This window comes from Uloborus diversus, chromosome 4, assembly GCF_026930045.1.
Source record: "Uloborus diversus isolate 005 chromosome 4, Udiv.v.3.1, whole genome shotgun sequence".
NCBI lineage: Eukaryota > Metazoa > Arthropoda > Arachnida > Araneae > Uloboridae > Uloborus > Uloborus diversus.
Genome location: NC_072734.1, coordinates 171,168,342 through 171,187,418, shown reverse-complemented (window position 1 = coordinate 171,187,418; position 19,077 = coordinate 171,168,342). Strand labels below are relative to the sequence as shown.

At 33.8% G+C, this 19,077-nt stretch overlaps 1 protein-coding gene across 1 annotated transcript in view; it reads right to left on the bottom strand.

Annotated features, from left to right (window-relative positions):
- The window catches only part of LOC129220204 (alkylglycerol monooxygenase-like), an 87,127-nt gene that overhangs the window by 2,011 nt on the left and 66,039 nt on the right, over window positions 1-19,077 (bottom strand). Inside the window, exons 3-10 of the mRNA XM_054854568.1 lie at window positions 12,792-12,943; window positions 11,835-11,938; window positions 8,135-8,230; window positions 7,954-8,023; window positions 6,073-6,224; window positions 3,980-4,114; window positions 2,000-2,116; window positions 114-196 (exon numbers count right to left, since the gene is read on the bottom strand). Coding sequence (XP_054710543.1) covers window positions 114-196; window positions 2,000-2,116; window positions 3,980-4,114; window positions 6,073-6,224; window positions 7,954-8,023; window positions 8,135-8,230; window positions 11,835-11,938; window positions 12,792-12,943 — 909 coding nt within the window. The remainder of the gene's footprint in view (window positions 1-113; window positions 197-1,999; window positions 2,117-3,979; window positions 4,115-6,072; window positions 6,225-7,953; window positions 8,024-8,134; window positions 8,231-11,834; window positions 11,939-12,791; window positions 12,944-19,077) is intronic.

Here is a 19,077-nt window from a genome sequence, read left to right as displayed (position 1 = left end):
TGAAAACCTTTGTTTTGTTTTGCACCATCTAAACTAAAATAGAAATTCTTTTTTATTTTAAATAAATAAAAAAAATAGTTGATGTATAAAAGAAGTTATTAATTTTTATTTACCTGTTATCCAGAAGGAAACCAAAAGTGATACATGTGAAAGACAGGAACGATGCAATTGCAGTGATCGCCGTTTTTGATAAAAGCTATAACAGAAAAATAAATTGAAATATAAGATAATTTACAAGCAATTTCACCTTCATCCAAACATTTTCAATAAAATTATTACACAGATCCATATTTTTAACCCTCCGGCGGGCGCACATATCTAAGAGATATACACCAAGAGCAAATTTCAATTTATAGCTTTACGCTAAATAGTACAACGACCGTCTGACTTTAGTTATTATCCCTTCCCCCTCTAAACCTACTTTTGTCATCATTGAAAATTTTCTACCGTCGGTAACAGTCTGCACATCTGCTGTTTGTATCTGAGAGATACATGTGGACGTTTAAATAAGTTTTTGTTGTATTCGATTTTCTATTTATTTTATTATGTTTGGCTTAAATATCCCACGTGTTTTAGGAATAGTCTCGAGAAATACGCTCAAACGGTGCTCCACTGTAATAAAAAACTTTCTTACACACTGCTTCTATTTTAAAACTGAATTCAAATTAGCATAAAGTTATGTCAAATCGTAATCCAAAATACCGTATTACCCCGCATTATCCGGCATGCCGGAACGAACTTCACCAGCATGCCGGGAAATCTGAATTTTCCGGCATGCCGGATAATTCGAGGTTTATTTTGCAACAAAACAGAAGTAAATTTCCCCATTCAGTTCCCATCAGAAATCAAACCACTGTAAGAAAATAAATAAATATAAATCCCGAAAGTAACCTTCTTTCAAAAAAATATGTATTGCCTATAATATGTGCTTCTTATTTATGGTAGGTCATTGTGAATAGATTTAATTATATGCCAATAAAGTAATCAATTCAGAAGCAATCATCGTCACTGCGATTTTTGTTTATCTTTTTTTAAATACATTATTTTAGGTTCCTTTTAGAGAGGTAAGTTTTTTTTTTTTTGTTATTGAATAGCTATGGTCAATTCTTTAGCGGGCGGTAAATTACTGCTTAAATACTTGCTTACTTAGTTTTAATTTAATTTTTATAAAATTATTCGTTATTAAACAATATTTTTTTTTGTTAAAATAACAAATGACATTGTTAGTAAATATTTTTACAAAATTAAAGTTTATTAATGCTAATAAGAAATGTATAAAACTTATATTCATTTTTATTCTGAACATATATCTTTTATAGTACATTTTTTCCCTAACGTCGATTTTTCCGGCATGCCGGAAAGGACCAGGCATTTCCCATCAAATACCTCGATTCGTTTTGAAAGACAAAGAAAAGGGGGAGGGGATAACGTAAAGAAAGGTACTTTTAATTTATATCCTTTTCAGTTTAAGAGTGGTTGGCTAAAATTGCTATTTTACTTCAAGTTAAAAATAAATCATTAATAATTTCAATAATATCGATTTTCACTTATGATTGTTTTAAGGTAGAAGAGGGAGGGGGAGTGGCGATAGGTGTCAGTCTTGCTCTCGAGGGAGGGATGGAGGTGATTGGCCTCAGAGGGTTAGGAACGACTGGTCTATGGTCACAAATAATGAGAAATGGGGGGGGGGGGTGAGATCACAATTGCGCAAAACAAATTTTTATGAGCAAAAACCAATTTATTTTGAATGACACTTTTAGGCTAAACCATAAATGTTTCTCCCAGATCTGGAAAATTTATGCATGATCAAAACTCAGTTCTACATTATTCAGCAGTTTCAGTTAATCTATTTAAAAATTTAAATTTTTTCGTTTGCACGAAGAGTAATCGTCCGAGTTTTTTGCACGCCGCTGTACTGAATATTATACGAACTAATGCATGCATAAATCTCAGTGCCTAACATCTTATAAAATTAATAAAAAATAGTATGAACTCTTACCGACATGAACATGACAAAACTCATATAACTGTGGACAAAAAATACAAAATGTAGGAGAACATAAATCTTGCACCAAGTCGGCATTTGTGGATCGTACTTTTCCCAGTAAGGAGCTGGCTGAAAAAATTTGAAAAAACAAGGTTATGTAATTACTTTGCAACATGGCTTTTAACATAAATAATATATTGACACTAAAGAAAAGCTTTAAAAAATTTTGTAATAAAATTTGCGCTCAAAGCAATAACGTTGAGAAACACGACGGTATTGCCCTCGACAATTGCCCTGTACCTTTTAGAAATGCTGAAGGAAGGTAGTACAGTGAAACCTGTGTAAGTTGACCACTTGCGGGGCAGTACTTTGGTGGTCAACTTAGACAGGTGGTCAACTTATAGAGGGTAGTAAAGAAAACTTTTTTTTCTTTTCTTTTTCTTTTTTTTTTTTTTTTTTTTTTTTTTGTCATTTCTTGTGTCATGAATTCATTTTTAAACTAATTGGAATACTTTAAACTCATTTTCAATGTTTAACATTACTTTAAAACAATAAGAAAAAAATGTTGTTTAAATAGTTTTAGAGAATATTTACCAGAATGACGCGTAAAGTATTATACAAATTTAAAATTTCTGTAAATCGATCAAAAAAAAAAAAAAAAAAAAACGCCTCATTGCTTAGGAAAAACTACTTACTTGATATTAACAATTCCTAAATATTCATAACAAGTCAAAGTGACTCAAATTCTTCATTTGATTTTTTCTTGTACATTTATAACTATGGTAATCTACTTTTAAACAAAATAACTCCTTATTGAAGTTTGGTGCCTTTTCTGGAACTTAACATTTGCCCAATGGTTTTCGAGGGAAACATAAATATTCACAGGTTTTTCTAAAATGTCTGATTACTTATTTGAGGCATAACTAATGAAACTTTTAGTACAATTTAATGCTTTTGCCTAGTGGTCAACTTAGAAAGGGTTTTTTACAATACTCCAAACCAAAGCTGGTGTATATTAGTGGTCAAGATAGAGAGGTGGTCAAGTTACAGAGGTTTTCCTTCATTGTATGAGCTAGGACTAATTCCGTTCACGGCAAAAGCGGTCAACTTAGACAGGTGGTCCACTTACAAAGGTGGTCAACTTTACAGGTTTTACTGTAGTTGTACATGTTTTGGCAATAACTTTCAATTGTTTCCCAGATTTATCGCCCGTAAAAACAAAAGCTATCAAAGAACAGATTTCTATCTGAAATTTGTTGATCATCGATATCCATTAATCTAATTTTTAATGTGGTGTGATTGTTATTCCTTTGCTTTTTACTAACTCAAACGCTCAAACTGTACTTTTTCACTTTCCATCCCAGGGTCCCCCGTACCTACCACTATTTATGTTAAACCAGTTGGATGGGACTCTGATGACAGCTCTGATTTTTTGATCCAGATCAGGAACCGAGCAATCCTGGGTTCGGCATCCCCAGAGGTATCGCTTCAAGTGAAGACTTTGTGACTTCGAGCATATTTAACGTCCTCCAGCCACCATAAATGAAGACGGTGGATCTTCGACCAGCAAGGATCGAACCCGGGACCCTCCGGTCACGAAACCGATAAAATGGTCAGGCATTGTCCACAAATTATGTCACGCATTGGGGGGAGGAGGCATTCAAGAAAATTGTGACAGTTTGTTGTGACAAGGGGGAGCGAGGGAGTGCGACATCACGCACTTTTTAATGAGAATATGCTTATGAAAAACAGCGTGCCATGTGACGAGGGAGGAAAGGAAAGGGGGGCACGGTGAAGTTAGAAACTTTGCAACAAAGAAAGTTGGAAGATGGTAAAAAATGTCGAAAAAAAGAAATCATTTTTAGACCGATCCTAAAATACCTAGTTTTATGGGCCCATTTTTATTGAAAAAAGGTAAGTAGAAAGGGCGGGGAAGAGGATCAAGTCAAAGGTACAAGAAACCGAGGGGGGAAAAATTGAAGGTTAGCTCACTTCCGGTATATCTTCAAGATTTCCAGTCCATGGTTTACCCGGAGCCCAACCAGGACCTTTGAAGACGACAGATAACTTGTCTCCAATTTTTTCATACTCCCAAAATTTCTTCCATATAGTGTGAAAATGTTGCGTCTGGAAGAAAACATTTATTTTAGACGTTTTATATTAACAATTGATGTTGTTTAGCAGAAAATGAAATGATTCTGAGTTAACACAAAAAAATAAATAAATAAATAATAAAATAAAAAATGCTGCTTTGTTCTTTTTACGGCTGTTTAAAATGAAAATTTCTACAAAAACCCACAAAGACACTAGTAAAACTATTTGCTACATACGTCACTTAAATTTCTGATATTAGTTTGGAAAATACCATTTCGAGCTCCCATTAGAACAAGCATGATTATTAAATATCTTGTTAGCTTTCAGTAAGTTACCGCCCTATAGTCTGGACTAAGGCAGAAATAAATGACATACACCGCCAACTCAGTCATTCCAGCCGAGGACTGCAGTTTCGACTGCATCCTTAAGAGGTTTTCCACCTCCAGCTTAGTCACTTCCTGTGCCGGGCTGATGAGTGCTAATAAGCCCGAAACTGCAATCCTCGGCTGAAATGACTGAGTTGGCGGTGTATTTCATGTATCTTGTTAGCTATTTAGTTTGTTAATCAAATTCACTTTCAGGCCATTGTTTTAGTTAGACTACCATTGAAAAGGAATTGTATGCACTGTCTGGGTATGTATGTCAAAGCCGAGCTGTTTAGACGATTTTTCTATTGTGGACTCCTCAAGCAAAATAGGTTTTTATCATTTTGTAGGTGTTAGAATTAAAGTAAAGAAATTCCTTTCAGCTGATGCTATTCATGTCCACAAAGGTAACATAATGCAGTGATGTTCCCTTCACTTTTTCTGAGGTATACTCCTAGTAATCCATTACGCACAATATGTGTACTCGTTCATTTACATTATACGTCATAATATGAAAATCTTTGAAGCTTGAAGGTATACGCTATGTGTCTAAAAAATGTTTGAGAGTATATGGCGTATATGGAGTATAACCCTATGGGAATACCACTGGCACAATGAATGTTTCCATGAGACTATAATGAGACCATGAGATAAATAATACGAGAATAATTTTTTATCTCCCTATATAGTTAGTCTATGAGTTAAGCAAATCTTCGGCAAACGTTAATTTTGTGATCCAAAATTGCTTTTGGGAACAAAAACAGACAAACCAAAATATTCCTCCTCCCGCCCCCACACACGCATTAAAATGAGCTATGTAAACGTTCTTTTCCGAACATTTTAATTTTACATATTTTTAAGGTAGTCTCAACTCGGACTACACCTTTGTGTTCCTAGGTATGTTGACCTTTGCACCATATTTTTGGCATTTGTAACTAAATCGTGCTTTGTGCTGCTTTCATACCGGCCAAGGCGATTTTCTATTCCGTCTTACTCCCAAGTGACACAAAAGTTAAATTTCGTCAAATTTATACATCACGATTTAAGTTTAAAAAAATTAAATTAAATTAAAATAAAATAAAATAAAAACATTTTAACTAAGACAAAACACACACACAAAAAAAGGAGATGCAGATACTATCAATTTATTACCCATGAATTTTCGTAAAATGAACATTCAGTATTTCGTGACATTAGTGTCATATGACATTGAACGGTACGGAAGCATTTTTCATTTTGTATGCAAAAAAGCAAGTAGTGTTCTATTCTATTCAAAATCACAACTGACTACAACTGTATTTATGTCGAGGACTGCATACTAAGTGCCTTGCCTCCATTATTTTACATACCGATAGATGGCAGCACCATCACCGGATCGAACAGTTAATGAGAATTTAGAACTAGTCCAAGAGCTAATAGCTACCTGGTGCTAGCACCCCCAGAGGTATCGTTTCACTTGGAGGACATTGAGACCACGAGCATATTTAACGTCGCCCAGTCCCCTTTAATGACGACGGTGGGTCTTCGACCAGGGAGGATCGAACCCGAGACCCTCCGGCCCCGAGTCCAATGCCTTACCGATCAGGCTACCACGGCCCAAGCAAGTAGTGTTACATTATATATTACCTGAATAATGAGCGGGTTGAAGGACTTCATCTGTTTTGTAAGTCCATACAGAGGTTTGTCGTCTTCATTTTCTTCTTCAAAAGTTCCAAAAATGCGGTCCCAAATGATTAGGAATCCACCAAAGTTTTTGTCAATGTACCGTCTGTTTCTCCCTATTGAAGTTCGAATTCAAAGATTCAGAAATTGCATTTATAAAAGTTGAATTTGTTTGAGGTTATATTAAACATATAAATCGAATTTGTTTTTCAAAACCGAAATATTTTATTTTTAAAAATTAATACTAATTTTGCCATTACATTCATATGTTTGATTGCTTTTTGGAGATTCTGATACAAGCAAATTTGGGCATAGGATATTTTTTAATTTTATGGTAAGTCACCCATGATGAAGAAAATTTATAAGCAGAAAGAGCAGTATATATAATTTATGGAGTTAATTAATGTTTTTTCCACAAGTTTAAAATATTCCTTAACACTAGAAAGTCGCCCGATAAGGTATGACGGGGGAAAATTGTTTCTACATTTGAACGAAGCAATTGCCTGTTTGGTGATTTTTTGATGGTTGAAATTTTAACCCTAACTCCAGTGGATTAACCCTAAACTCCACTAGATAACGTTCATAGTTGACCGCTTTTTTTGTTTTTTGTTCCCCTCAAATGAGTCTTACCAGTAAATCAGTTACTTGACCGGATCGAGTTCAGCCTTATCACAATAAAGCATTTCCCTGCATGTTAAATATTACCGAGACACATTATAAAATTATCATGCCGTGGCCCGAATTTCATTGTTGAAGCAAGCGGGTTACTCGATCATCGGCTATTATTTATATGAGGATTTTTAGAGACGTGAAATTCATTTTGGAGAAGTGAAATAAAGCCGGGACGATAACTATAATCAACTCTATAAAAAAAAAAAAAAAAAAAAAAAAAAAAATTAAAAAAATTAAAAAAAAAAAAAAAAAACAGTTATGTCTGAGGATTAAACTGAAGATGTCGGGGGGAGGGGGTCGATTTTTACTGCTTCAATTTTTAACATTTAAAATGCTTGACATTTTGTAATTAAAAAAAAACATTCAAATAAAATTAAAAAAATAATAATTACTCTTTTTTTCTCCACGCCACACTCCCATTTTCAACCACGCCACACTCTTATTTAATAAACAAAGCATGATAGCACGCTTGAATAAATTTTTTAAATGCACTTCCGATTTCGATTACGTGAAATGCGCTTGTAGAGTTGTTAAAAATTTGTCTGTATCTGCAACTTCTGATAATGAAGTTTGGTGAATAGTCTTGTAACATTAAGATAGATGAAATATTAATGAAAGTTATCTTCCTGTCATCTTGTCCTTCGAAATAGTCACCTCCCATAACTATGCACCGCTTAGACTTGATATGAATGTCCTGAAAACTTTGCAAGAAGTCTTCTTTTAAATATGAGTTCAAAAGCCACTTTAGCGTTTCGTTGGATGTCAGGAATATCGTCAAATCTCTTTCCTATCAAAGCGAGTTTGAGTCGCGAGAATAGGAAGAAGTCTGGAGGAGCAAGATCTGGCGAGTATGGAGGATGTTCAATTTCCACCACCCCAGTATATGCCCACAGCTTTAATTGTTCATTCATTTTCCTGTCCTCGGAAAAGGACTAACGCACTAAAGAAGCACTTTGTAAAACAAATGTTACGCGGAGCACAAACGGCATTTAACTGAACAACGGTGGAGGGTAGATGGTCAACACCTACCGCTACGCAGCTGCAGTTTTGTTTCGTCAGTATTGCCAGGTCGGCCGTTCTGACTTCATTCATTGAACTTTATTGTCAGAGGTTGTATAATAAAAAATACTTAAAATATAATAAATAGTTGAAGAAGAAAAAATGGTTATTTACCATGGTGACCTCTGTGGTGACTTGGCGTACTTAGTATGTATTCCAACGGTGCTGGAAGTTTGTAAATGATCTAAAAATATCATATTAGCAGTACTAAACATTCAGGTATATTTCCTCAAAATGATCAATCACCAAAGAATAAAAAGAGAGAGAGAAAGAGAGTAGGTATGTGAAAACTTACTTCAGAATGGAGCCAATACTGATAGATGATGCTGATCTGATAGTGAACTAAGTAGGTAGTTGGAGGAATAGCCAACGCCATTGGTAAATATGTCAACTGTGAAAATGAAAAGAGGCATCAATATATACAGTCGGAGAATCTCGTTCAATCAGATAATCATTTCAAAATGCACATTATTAAGGTCCAAAGCTTTTTTGAAAGAAATTACTTGAATATCAGTTTTACTGTTTTAGTCCTTTCACGAAATAGAGAAAAATTAACTTTTCAGCCTACTTTCCAGTAAAAGTCGAAGAAAAAAAAAGCATGAGAGAAGGTTTAATCCAACTCCAAAAACAATCACAAAAAACAAAAACAAAAAAAGTCGAAAATAAATGAAACAATCAAACAAATATTGGTAAATTACAAATTGGAATGTGGGGTTTTTAGACGAAGAAAATGTGTCTGCCGGTCTGCCTCCCCCCAATAACCCTTTTAAATGAATAATCCGATTCAAACACACCTTTTTTTTTTTTGTTTGGAAGATGTCGACTAAGAAACCTCATTCCTAATCCTTTTTGATTTGAACAATTTTTCATTCAATTTTGAACAGTTCAAAAGTCAAAACATAGCGGAAAATTTAAAGTCAATATAAATCTCGAACATAATGACGGATTTGTTTCAAACAAACTTTGTTGGAGTTCTTGATGAAGAAAGTTTATCGAAACATTTTTTTTTTTTTGGTTTAACTATTTCAAAGGTATTTTTAAACGATTGAAAAATTGTAACATTAACGACAACACGAAAAGTTATTTTTTGACTCCAAAAATTGCGCAGATTATATGTTTTCAGTTTTCGGTATCAAGAAATATAAAAAAAGTTATAGATAAAAATCGAAATACCATATCTCGCAGACATAATATCGACGCAATCATAAGGGGAGGGTTATGGGGGTCATGAACGCCTCCCCTAAAGCGTCGACAATAGTATCCGTCCACATTGTGTTCAAGTACTGTATGAATAAAATGTAAACGATTTCAGTTGTCTTTTCAATTCATTAATTATTTTTGAAAGTATATTTTTTGAAATTTCTTCTTTCATTGCTTATGAAATTAATTTGCAAATTGTTCTTGTCTAAACCGTAGGTTCGTTGGGAGGGGGGGGGGGTCATTCTTTCGCATGACCCCAATGAAATGGTAGTCTGTATCCGCTCCTAGACGCAAGTTAGAGGTAAATAAGACTCAATCAAAATGAAGTGAATTCAAAGCTCAAATGAATTTATTGTCCGTGTTTCACAAGAAGGCACTTGACTCCTCCCTCGTCACGTGCTATCCGATGATTCTATTTCGCTGTTTTCGACAGAAGATATACTCTGATCATAGCATTTTGTCGTAAAAGCAGCAGTTTTTAAAATGTAAGAATAACTAAAATGCCAACAGACAAGTGAAGCAAGTGATGTAAAGGACAATAAGACGTTTTTGCACATTAAAATGCACGCCCAAGTTAAGGCTGTCTGGTAGTCTCCTTTAGAAGCGCGTGGATTGCGTACCGATCACAACCGCGTAAAATGGAACTTTGCGTTCGAGGGGGTGTGGCGAAGTGCCCTTCCATTAAAAAACGGACAATACCAGAACTGCGGAGTTGGTGGAAAAAGGACCAACTACCGACTCCGATTCTGAATAAGAGTCGGTAGTTGGTGTGTGTAGTTGGTGCTCGTTCTTCCATCGCCTCATTTATTGTTGGACTTCTGGCCACTGTTCTGATATTTCATTTGCAAAGATTATTTGTAAATGTTCTCCGATCTGTGACTTCGATTTCTGGGAAGCTTACTATATTTGGAAATATTCTCATCCTCTAGTCAATGATTTTTCCAGCACTCCATTTTTTTCATGATATTTGAAAGCAATTTTTATAATTGTTTTTTCTAGTTTCTTCGTCCTCTCTCATTCTTTTTGTCTCTTAGCTTCTGATTGGTTGTCTCTCCTCCTTGTTCTGAGTCCGGGGTTGACCTGTCGTTTGCTGATTGATTGTTTGATGCCTTGTGTTCTGAATTCCTATTGGTTGGCTCTCTTTGGCATAAATACCGGTGTTCACGTGGTTGTTGTTAGTTCTCTCACGACTTTTGGTTGTGTTGGTGAGCTTCTTGCACTGATGAAGAGGCTCCATTGTAGCCTTGAAATAGTTATGTGCTGTATTTTCTTCAGAATTTGTGCTTTATTTACGTTGTTTTTTTCATTTTAATCATATTGTAGCACAAAACTTATATGATAATTTTTCATTTGAAAAGATGTTAGCTACTTCGCTTAAAAGATGCCTCTACTTGATTTGTCCGTTTATTCATTTTTCACGTATCTATATTCTCAGATGAGAGAGGCATATTTTGCTTTTACAAATCAACTTCAAATAATAGAAGGTACCTTCGACATTATCCTTTCGACATCCGGATGCTAGAAAGTAGATGTTGGTATACGGGGAAGTAGGCTCGTTTAGTTCTGGTCGGAACGTCTTGTTATTTTAATAATAGTGAAAGTAATTCTCTGCTATTACGTAATACTGTATTTCCGCAGATAGAATAGGTCTTAATTCACTAAGTTGGATTGAAAAGATTATGAAGACTTGGTGTAAGAAAATGCAAATGTAAATTCTTAAAGGTCTGGGAAGTACTCTTAGGGAAAAACTAAACCAAGCCAAAACATTTGTTTTCATAAGCCAATAGCGGATTTACAATGTCGCAACTGCGAGGGACCAACACGACACAGAACCCCAAAAGGAATCCAAAAAGGCGCATGGACGATAGTTATCGTTGTTCTGTTAATCTATATCGAGCCCTCCAAAAAGTGGACCTGATATATTCCCCAACTCAGCAAATCCGCCACTGACAAAAGTAAAATATTACATCAATACATTGATGCAAAATAGAGTGGGAACAGTATTGATTTCGCCAAGAAAATAATTAGATAACTCTTAACTTTTTAGTTTTATAAGTATTTCCAACTGTTCTCTCGCGATTTGCGCATTTATTTTTAACCCTTTATGACTCGACGGGACTCAAAAGTACAATACAAAAATTCCTAAATTTTCAGTAATTAGGACTTTTTCATGTAGGTAATAATCTCACCTTAAATTTATTTCTCACCTCCTATGTTTTAATTAAAAAAAAAAAAAAAAGAAAAGAAAAAAAAAAAGAAGAGTTTCTAACGCAAAAAGATGTGGGGGGGGGGAAGCATTTTTTGACATTTTGAATTCAAATTATGTTTTTCGCAATCACGAGTGTGTTTGGAGGCCCCAATGTTTGTGTGTGCCCTTGTGTAGGTATGTGCATGTGTTTGTGTATGTACGTGCGCGTTCTTGTGTGTGTATGTACGCGTGTGCGCAGGATATGGACGCAACCTGGAGACGGGAGGGGCCGGTAGACGGTGGTGCTGCGAAGGGATGCGGGGGGAAAATAAAATTATAGGACATCAAAACAGTCAAATGAGAACAATAAGCAATGTGATAAAAAGGTTTCAAGTACTGTTTTCAAAATGTAAAGGAATTTGTTTCTTAAAGGATGAAATGCGTTTCGTTTTACCAAAAATATGTAAAACGATAAGTAAATGAAAACATGCAAACAATTAAGGGAAAATCACTTATAAAAAGTGTTTTTACTGAAGCTTTGCAAAGTTTCTGCCAATAGATAAAAAAAATTATTAACCATTTAAATAAGGAGTAGTCAAATACATACCCAATGGATAGGAAGCAGGAAAATGTGGTTCCTCATAGGTGCCGTAAAGTGCATATCTTCTGGCGTGTGGTGTGTTTCATGAATTGCCCAAAGGATATTCACCTCTAAAGGAACAAATGCAACGTATAAGCATTTTTCAGCCGAGTTATAATTCATGGGTAATAACCTTGCATAATGGGTACGCGTTATAGTTCGGTTGAGATAAGATGAGACCCGACATTGAGGGAGTTAATTTCTCCCTTGGATTACAAGCAGTAAGAGGAAGCGTTGCTGTCTTCGCACGCAGTTGAATTACTGCCACAATATGTTGTTGGAGAGAAAATCTTTCATTATTCAAAATTTTTATACATCGGGCTTTTCTCTCGGTACATACGAATTATTCCCTCGACAATGTTTGTCAAAAGTAAACTTATCATCAAATGAAAATTACAATCATAAAATTTCGACAAACATCTTAATCCGAAATTAAACAATAAATTACCGCCCCTGGGGCAGAACTAAGGTAGAACTACGTGCAATATACAGACGGCCCGGTTATGGCATCCAGAGACTGCAATTTTGTCCTTGTCGTGGACTCATCAGTCTGGAATAGTCAGTAACGGAGCTGAGAGCGCCAACAAATTGGTAGCTAAAATAAATTTTACACACCAAATTTTTAATATAAGACAAAGCTTATGATATAAAGTGATATCCCGTCACAACGAACTTCAAGAGACCACAAATTTTGTTCGCTGTAACAGGAATTTCGTTGCAATGTAATTCAAGCAGTTTAATGGAAATTAAATCGGGATTGAAAATGTATTTCGTTGAAACAGGTATTTCTTTGCATAGGTGTTCGTTGTAACAGGATTTCACTGTATTAGAAATGCATTTCTTGTTAATATGAATTTTTAAATGATAAGAGCAAAGGTTTTCTGTAAGAATCTGTACAGAAGCAGTACATTAAGAACCACATACGATGTATCATTCTGTGCATCCAATAATACCCGAAATCTGTCGCAAACCAGCAGAGAATCCACGTCCACGGGGAATCCCAATCCAACTCAATCAGCCTGTAATTTTTGTAGATCCAAGCATAAACGAAGACTTCAGCACCCTTGAAAGGTATTCTGTAACAGAGAAAAATTATTTTTGTGAATGTGCGCGATCTTGCGAATAAAGTGAAATTTCTGATGCTTTGAAGCATTCCCGATGGTACAGTCATAGGAAAAAAAAGGACATAAAAACGAAACACTCTTAATTATTCGGCTATTATAAGTGCTAGGAACGTAAAGGAAAGTGTCATCCGACATGGATTCAAGTCTTCTTTCAAATAACTTAAATGAAATTTCGATGAGGGACCATGTATAAAGTAAAATGAACACTAACTTTAAATTTTCAAAAGGAACCCCTATTTTTTACAACATAAATGAGTTTTTAGGCTAAAACCAGCTAGAGTACCGAATTTCATTGCATTCCGACAATTAGAACAAAATATATTGACGAGAAACGATTCAGGGACCACCACCACATTTATAACGGTACTTTACAAGGTCAAAGTTTACGATCCATGCAAACAAGTGTACTAAATTTCAATTTATTTTTTCAATGGAAATAACTGAAGCTACTAGATACACATTGACTTTAAAATTTTTACATGTACGTAAACTACCGTAGTAGTATCGGCAAAATTCTGCCAAAACCAAGGCCTCTGGAGGAGGTTTTAATCCCCAAATCCGTGACACTGGCACAATGGTCTGTCACTTTTTTGTAACCTTCTCAGCATGAAATCCAGAGGTCACTTTAGTATTGCATCTGTGTGTGTGGAGGGGGGAGGGGGGATCCCTTGTTTATTTTTTTTCTTCAAAAAACTGAAGCAACTGTCCTAAGTTTATATGAATTGTAAATTGCTGCGGGCTGAGTTGGCCTCTTTCATGATAAAAATGCATTAAAAACACGATTAAAGTCTGATGCGTTACTGCACTGTTAAAAATGATTTACTTAAAAATGAAACCATATGTACGTGCTTATTTTATTCAAGTAAATTTGACTTAAAAATAAGTAAGCGATTTACTCACTTCTGAGCTTCAACTCTATCTTAAATGCAACACAGACACATTAAAGGCGAATATTACTTTTTTTGTACATTGCAAAGAATTATGAATTTGTAGAAAACAGTAACTTTTAAAATTATTAAGGACTTTTTTCACGATTTTGTTTCTCCAAAACAGAGGCAGTGGTTGGGACTGAAAAGTAAGGGGGGGGGGGAGGCAAAAAACAAAAAAAAAAAAACAAACAAAATTAAAAGCCATAAGATTTTTAGCGGCAGCAAAAAAAAAAAAAGTACAAAATTTTGCTAAGGCTGGTTTGTAGAGCATATGAGTGGTAATTGATGCAAATTTAACAGCTTTACACACATTTTTCTTTAGATTTTGATGGATTATGTACACAATAACTTTCCCCAAAAGAAACACTTAGACATGAGTTAGACTTACATTTTTTACCCCAAAGTATTTTAAGATGTCACAAACACTTGGTAATAATTTCATTAAGCAAGTATGTCTTACTTAGGTAAAACAATTGATTTATTGATATCTAAACAATGAATACATAAACGGCTCTCCTCTGATATGCCCCCCCTCTTGGCGAGATTTTAATTTTTCGCTCGATACGAAAATCGCCAATAAGGCGATAACTTGGCAACCCTGGTTTTGCAACTTGAACGCTGGGAAGTAGTTTCTGGAAGTCTGTCTTTTTGCACGTGTCTCTGTGGTAGGAGGTAGGTGCTCATATGTTCCGCTCTTAGGGAGATTTTAAGTTGAATACTCTAAAATAAAGTTTCAATTCAAACTTTATTTTAGAGTATTCTTTTTCTTGTTGTTTTTTAATGTTAATTTAGTTGAATTTTCTATTTTAATTATGAGTTCGGTTTGTGATGTTGTCCAAATGTATCAATTGAAATTTTTGAATGAAAAATTGTGAATACAAAAATGAGGATATGTTTGTAAAGTTTTTGGAAATAATTCGCGAAATTAATTGGGTGGAGTACAAAATACAAGTAAAATAAGGTTGTTTTTTTGGAATTTTTTTTTGTCAAAACAAACATAATTTAAATATTTTTGTAAAGTAATGATAATAAAAAATGGGATAATTTCCCTAAGAGCGGAACATATGTGCACTGCCTCACGTGAGGAAGTAAAAGAAAAGTAAAAAAGGTAAGTGAACATATTTTGAATTATTGTGTTTTTAGTGTGTTTCTGGTAGTTTGTATTTTGGTCTGGTTGGCATTTTTGTAGCACAAAAATGGTGTTAATTTCACATAAAATCTGTGACTTTATTGTATACTGAACGGAGGAGATCTGTGACTTATATCCGACTGTGATGTATATTAAAAGTCGGAGGGATAACGGACCGAGCGGCAGCGAGGTCCTGGCGAGCCCGAGGTCTCATAGTACTTTCGTAATGAGACCTCGGCTGGCTCGTATCCCGGAGAAACAACGGAAAAAAATTAATGCATTAATTTCATTAAATAATTAATGACATAATTTGAATTTTTCCTGTTGGCGCTAAAAAAGCATCGCTAAGAACGATGTATGACATATGACGTCATACATAGTTTTCTTGGCGACGCTTTTTTGGCGCCAACAGGAAAAAGTCGCCAAGAGGGGGGTATATCAGATTTGTTCCACATAAACTAACAGTTACTACCTGTGCTAAGTAATAATTCGTAAACAGATATACAAAGTAAAACAAATAATTATGATCTGAAAGTTTTGACGCTTCTGCTTTTTTTATAATTTCTAGTTTTGGTTACTAAGTAGGAAAATAAATAAATAATTGAACCATAAAAAGTGGGGGGTGCCCCCTCGAATCACCGCCACTGCTCCAAAACCATTAATTCCAGTAAAATTAAAGAACTATTTATTTCTTGCGTATGAGGTCAAAAAAAAAAAAAAAAAAAAAATCAAGAACTTGATCACTCAAACGAACTCCCAGCGAACGGATACATAAAAAATACGTATTCAAAGTCAACTAACTTCAGATTCACAGCTAAGCACTTCAAATGAAAACCCGAACAGCAAGGAAGATGAGCGATGTATTAGAAATAAAAATCAGCAGATCTGTTAATTCTACAGCGTCTACTAGCATATTGCTGTCTCGAAATAAATATGATTCTGAAACTTTCTCTTATCTGCTGGCATGTGGTGTGTGTGTGTCTTAAATTGGAAAGTGCTAGATTTCAACGTGAAGGTTAACATTAGTTGCCATAGTTGAGGATGTTATTTTTCACATCTTGAATAATTTTATGTGACAAAGTTTAAGGGTAAGTTACTTTTAACGTCTGACTTTTCAATCATGGTTTATTTTTGAGTCCAACGTAGTTTTATCGATTTTATTTGCATCGTGTTTAGCTAATCAATGTCGCGAGTAAAATATATTACCTGATCCCTGATGGTACGTAAACACATCTTAATTTATAACTGAATGCTCAATCTGTAAATCGAACCTTGTGTTTTTATGTATAGAAAATATAATGAGGCAGTTTATTGTGTGTAAATTTTAAGGATAAGTTGTATTTGAATACTGTTTTGAAGCAACAAATACTGTTATTCGTAAGTTACTATAAGGGGTCATTCCGTGTCAAATCAACGCACTGATTTTACCTCATCCTCTCAAATTTTGATGAAATTTGGTACAGAGATAGTGTTTGTATAGACGTAGAAAAATGTGATTTTTTTTTTTTTTTTTGAAAAATGTGAATCTTTTTTTTTTTTTTTTTTGAAAACTACGAAACCGTTTTGAAGATACAACGCTGTAAAAGTACCAAAAAATGGGTCAAAACACGTGAAGAACCTATTTTCAAAATTACCTAGAACCTTTTCTATTCACGATAGAGATCTGGTTATATTTGACAGCTTTTTTAATGACCTTTCCAATGATATGCAACATGATTAGGTCTAAAAAGAATTTATTTTAGTCAAATTTAAATTTTAAATTTCTCGAACAATTTTTTTCAAAATTATTTTTGAAAAACGTTTATACATTACTGAAATGGCTGTAGAAGTTTCAAGGTGGGTTCACCGTGAGTCCTTGTTGAAATAATTGATTGAATATAGCATTGTTGGATCTAAAACACTATCATCATATGCAGGATGTTTTAAGTAGAGGATGACATTTCTCCAAGGTATAAAGTATTGTACTGATAAATGTGGGTGAAAGTTTGAAAGTGAAATTGCACTATGTTTTTAATCTACTTGTATTATCAAATAATCAAATGATATAAATTCTTGATCAAATATTATTTAATCAAATTCTTGATCACTATCTTCATATTTTTGTGGGTGATGCATTGCAAACCATAAGAGTTCCACTCAGATCTGCTAGTATGCAAGATTCAAGCTTAAGTTCAGCAAAACTAATGAAATTTATGTTTGAAGTTTTTCTGTTTATTTTATATGAAACTTAAATTGCAGAGAATCAACCTTTCGAATGTTTTTACTTTTTTTCTATTTTATGTTTGGATGGATATGCAATAATTTATTCCTGGTAGCAGTATTCTGCTTATTTCATTCCATTCATAAAAGGCCTTTTAAGTTTTCATCAATTTTAAATGCAAGACTTTTCCCAGGTTTTTGAGATAGGTTACCTTTATCTTGTAAGACTGTCCCCCCCCCCCCCCCATCATACTCCATGACTCAGGCTTCATTATTTTTTTAATATCAGGAATAATCGCTTTGCCAAAAGGATTTTACGTCTGTAAAAAGTTCGCATTTCAATGTAAAACTGAAATTGTTTAATATTATTTGATCTGAACTTTCTGATTTTGTTTTATCAATTGGGGATTTTCGCGATTTTTGGTTTGAAGCATTTAATATTTTAACAGTTTCAGAGTTCTTAAAAGCGAAATTTTAATCCAAATCTTCTGAATTTTTAATATTTTCAACTTGCTGTCTGAATTCTTCAGCTTTTTTCAAAAGAGACAATTGTTTCCTGGAAATTGATAAATCTTGGTATTTTATTGAATTTTACAGCCTTCTCTGTCATCCAGTCTGAAACAAATCTTAACTAATATTTCTTTTTAAATGTTATCTTCATTTTAGCACTGTTCAGTTAAGTAGATTCAACTACTCAAATTTTAAATTTTATATAATATTTACATCATGTCCAACTTTCATAAACACTTGATACATCTGGACAATTTTTAACATTACAAAATACATTAATTTCGGCACATACAATTAATTAGAATTTAAAACTAAACTTTTTATTTCCTTTTCAACATTCTATATAACTGAAACTCAGTATATTCACTCTGTCAGTTCCAATGAAATGTATACGTGATTCAGAGCTGATTAGAATGAATCCTGAGCTTGAAACAAAGAAGTTTTATTCCTTACAAAATATATCTAGACTTGTTCATTTTTTCACAAAGATTTTTCATATACAAAACATGTCTGGATGCGTACCATTTTGGTCACTCTTTCTTAGTAATATCTAATAAAAATTTAGCAAGATATGGAACAAAGTTTTTAATACGATTAAACTTTTCATCTTTCTTTTCCAATCTTGTACATGTCTTAATGATTCTTAAGTAGTAAACTTATAGTATTTCTTTAAAACAGCAAATTCATTCACATGATTAATAACTCAGTTTTATTCAATTATACCCCCCTCCTTCATCCCTCTTTTAATGAGTAAATATCAGTTACAAAGTCGCAAACTTTATGAAATAAAAGAAATTGGAAAATAAACACATTTCATAGAATAAAATATTTGTTCCCCTAATTTTATTACGTTATTTATTTAAAAAATCTTTTACAAATAGAATTATGATATTAAGTGTTCCTACTTTCAAACTGTTACCCACATTTATCAGTACTATTAAGCAATTAAAAAATAATAATAAATTTTGCAAATAAATGAATAAATAATTTTTTACGAAATAAATATATAAATAAATGAATTAAAAAAAATAAATAAATAAAAATAACAAATAAATAAATAAAATAATAAATAAATAAATAAAAAAGTAATAATAAAAAAATAATACCCCCCCCCCCCTCTCCTTTCACCAACACCTAGAACTCGAAGCAAGGAAACACTTTTGTAATAAGTTACTTGACATTATCCAAATCAAATAGAATTCATTTCATGTCTTGGGTTGGCCCAGTCGGCAAACGCATATTTTGGCCCACCTCCGTAAAAATAAAAAAGGTAAATTAAACAGTGCCTGATCTCGATTCTTCCGAGGTCGAGCAAAGAC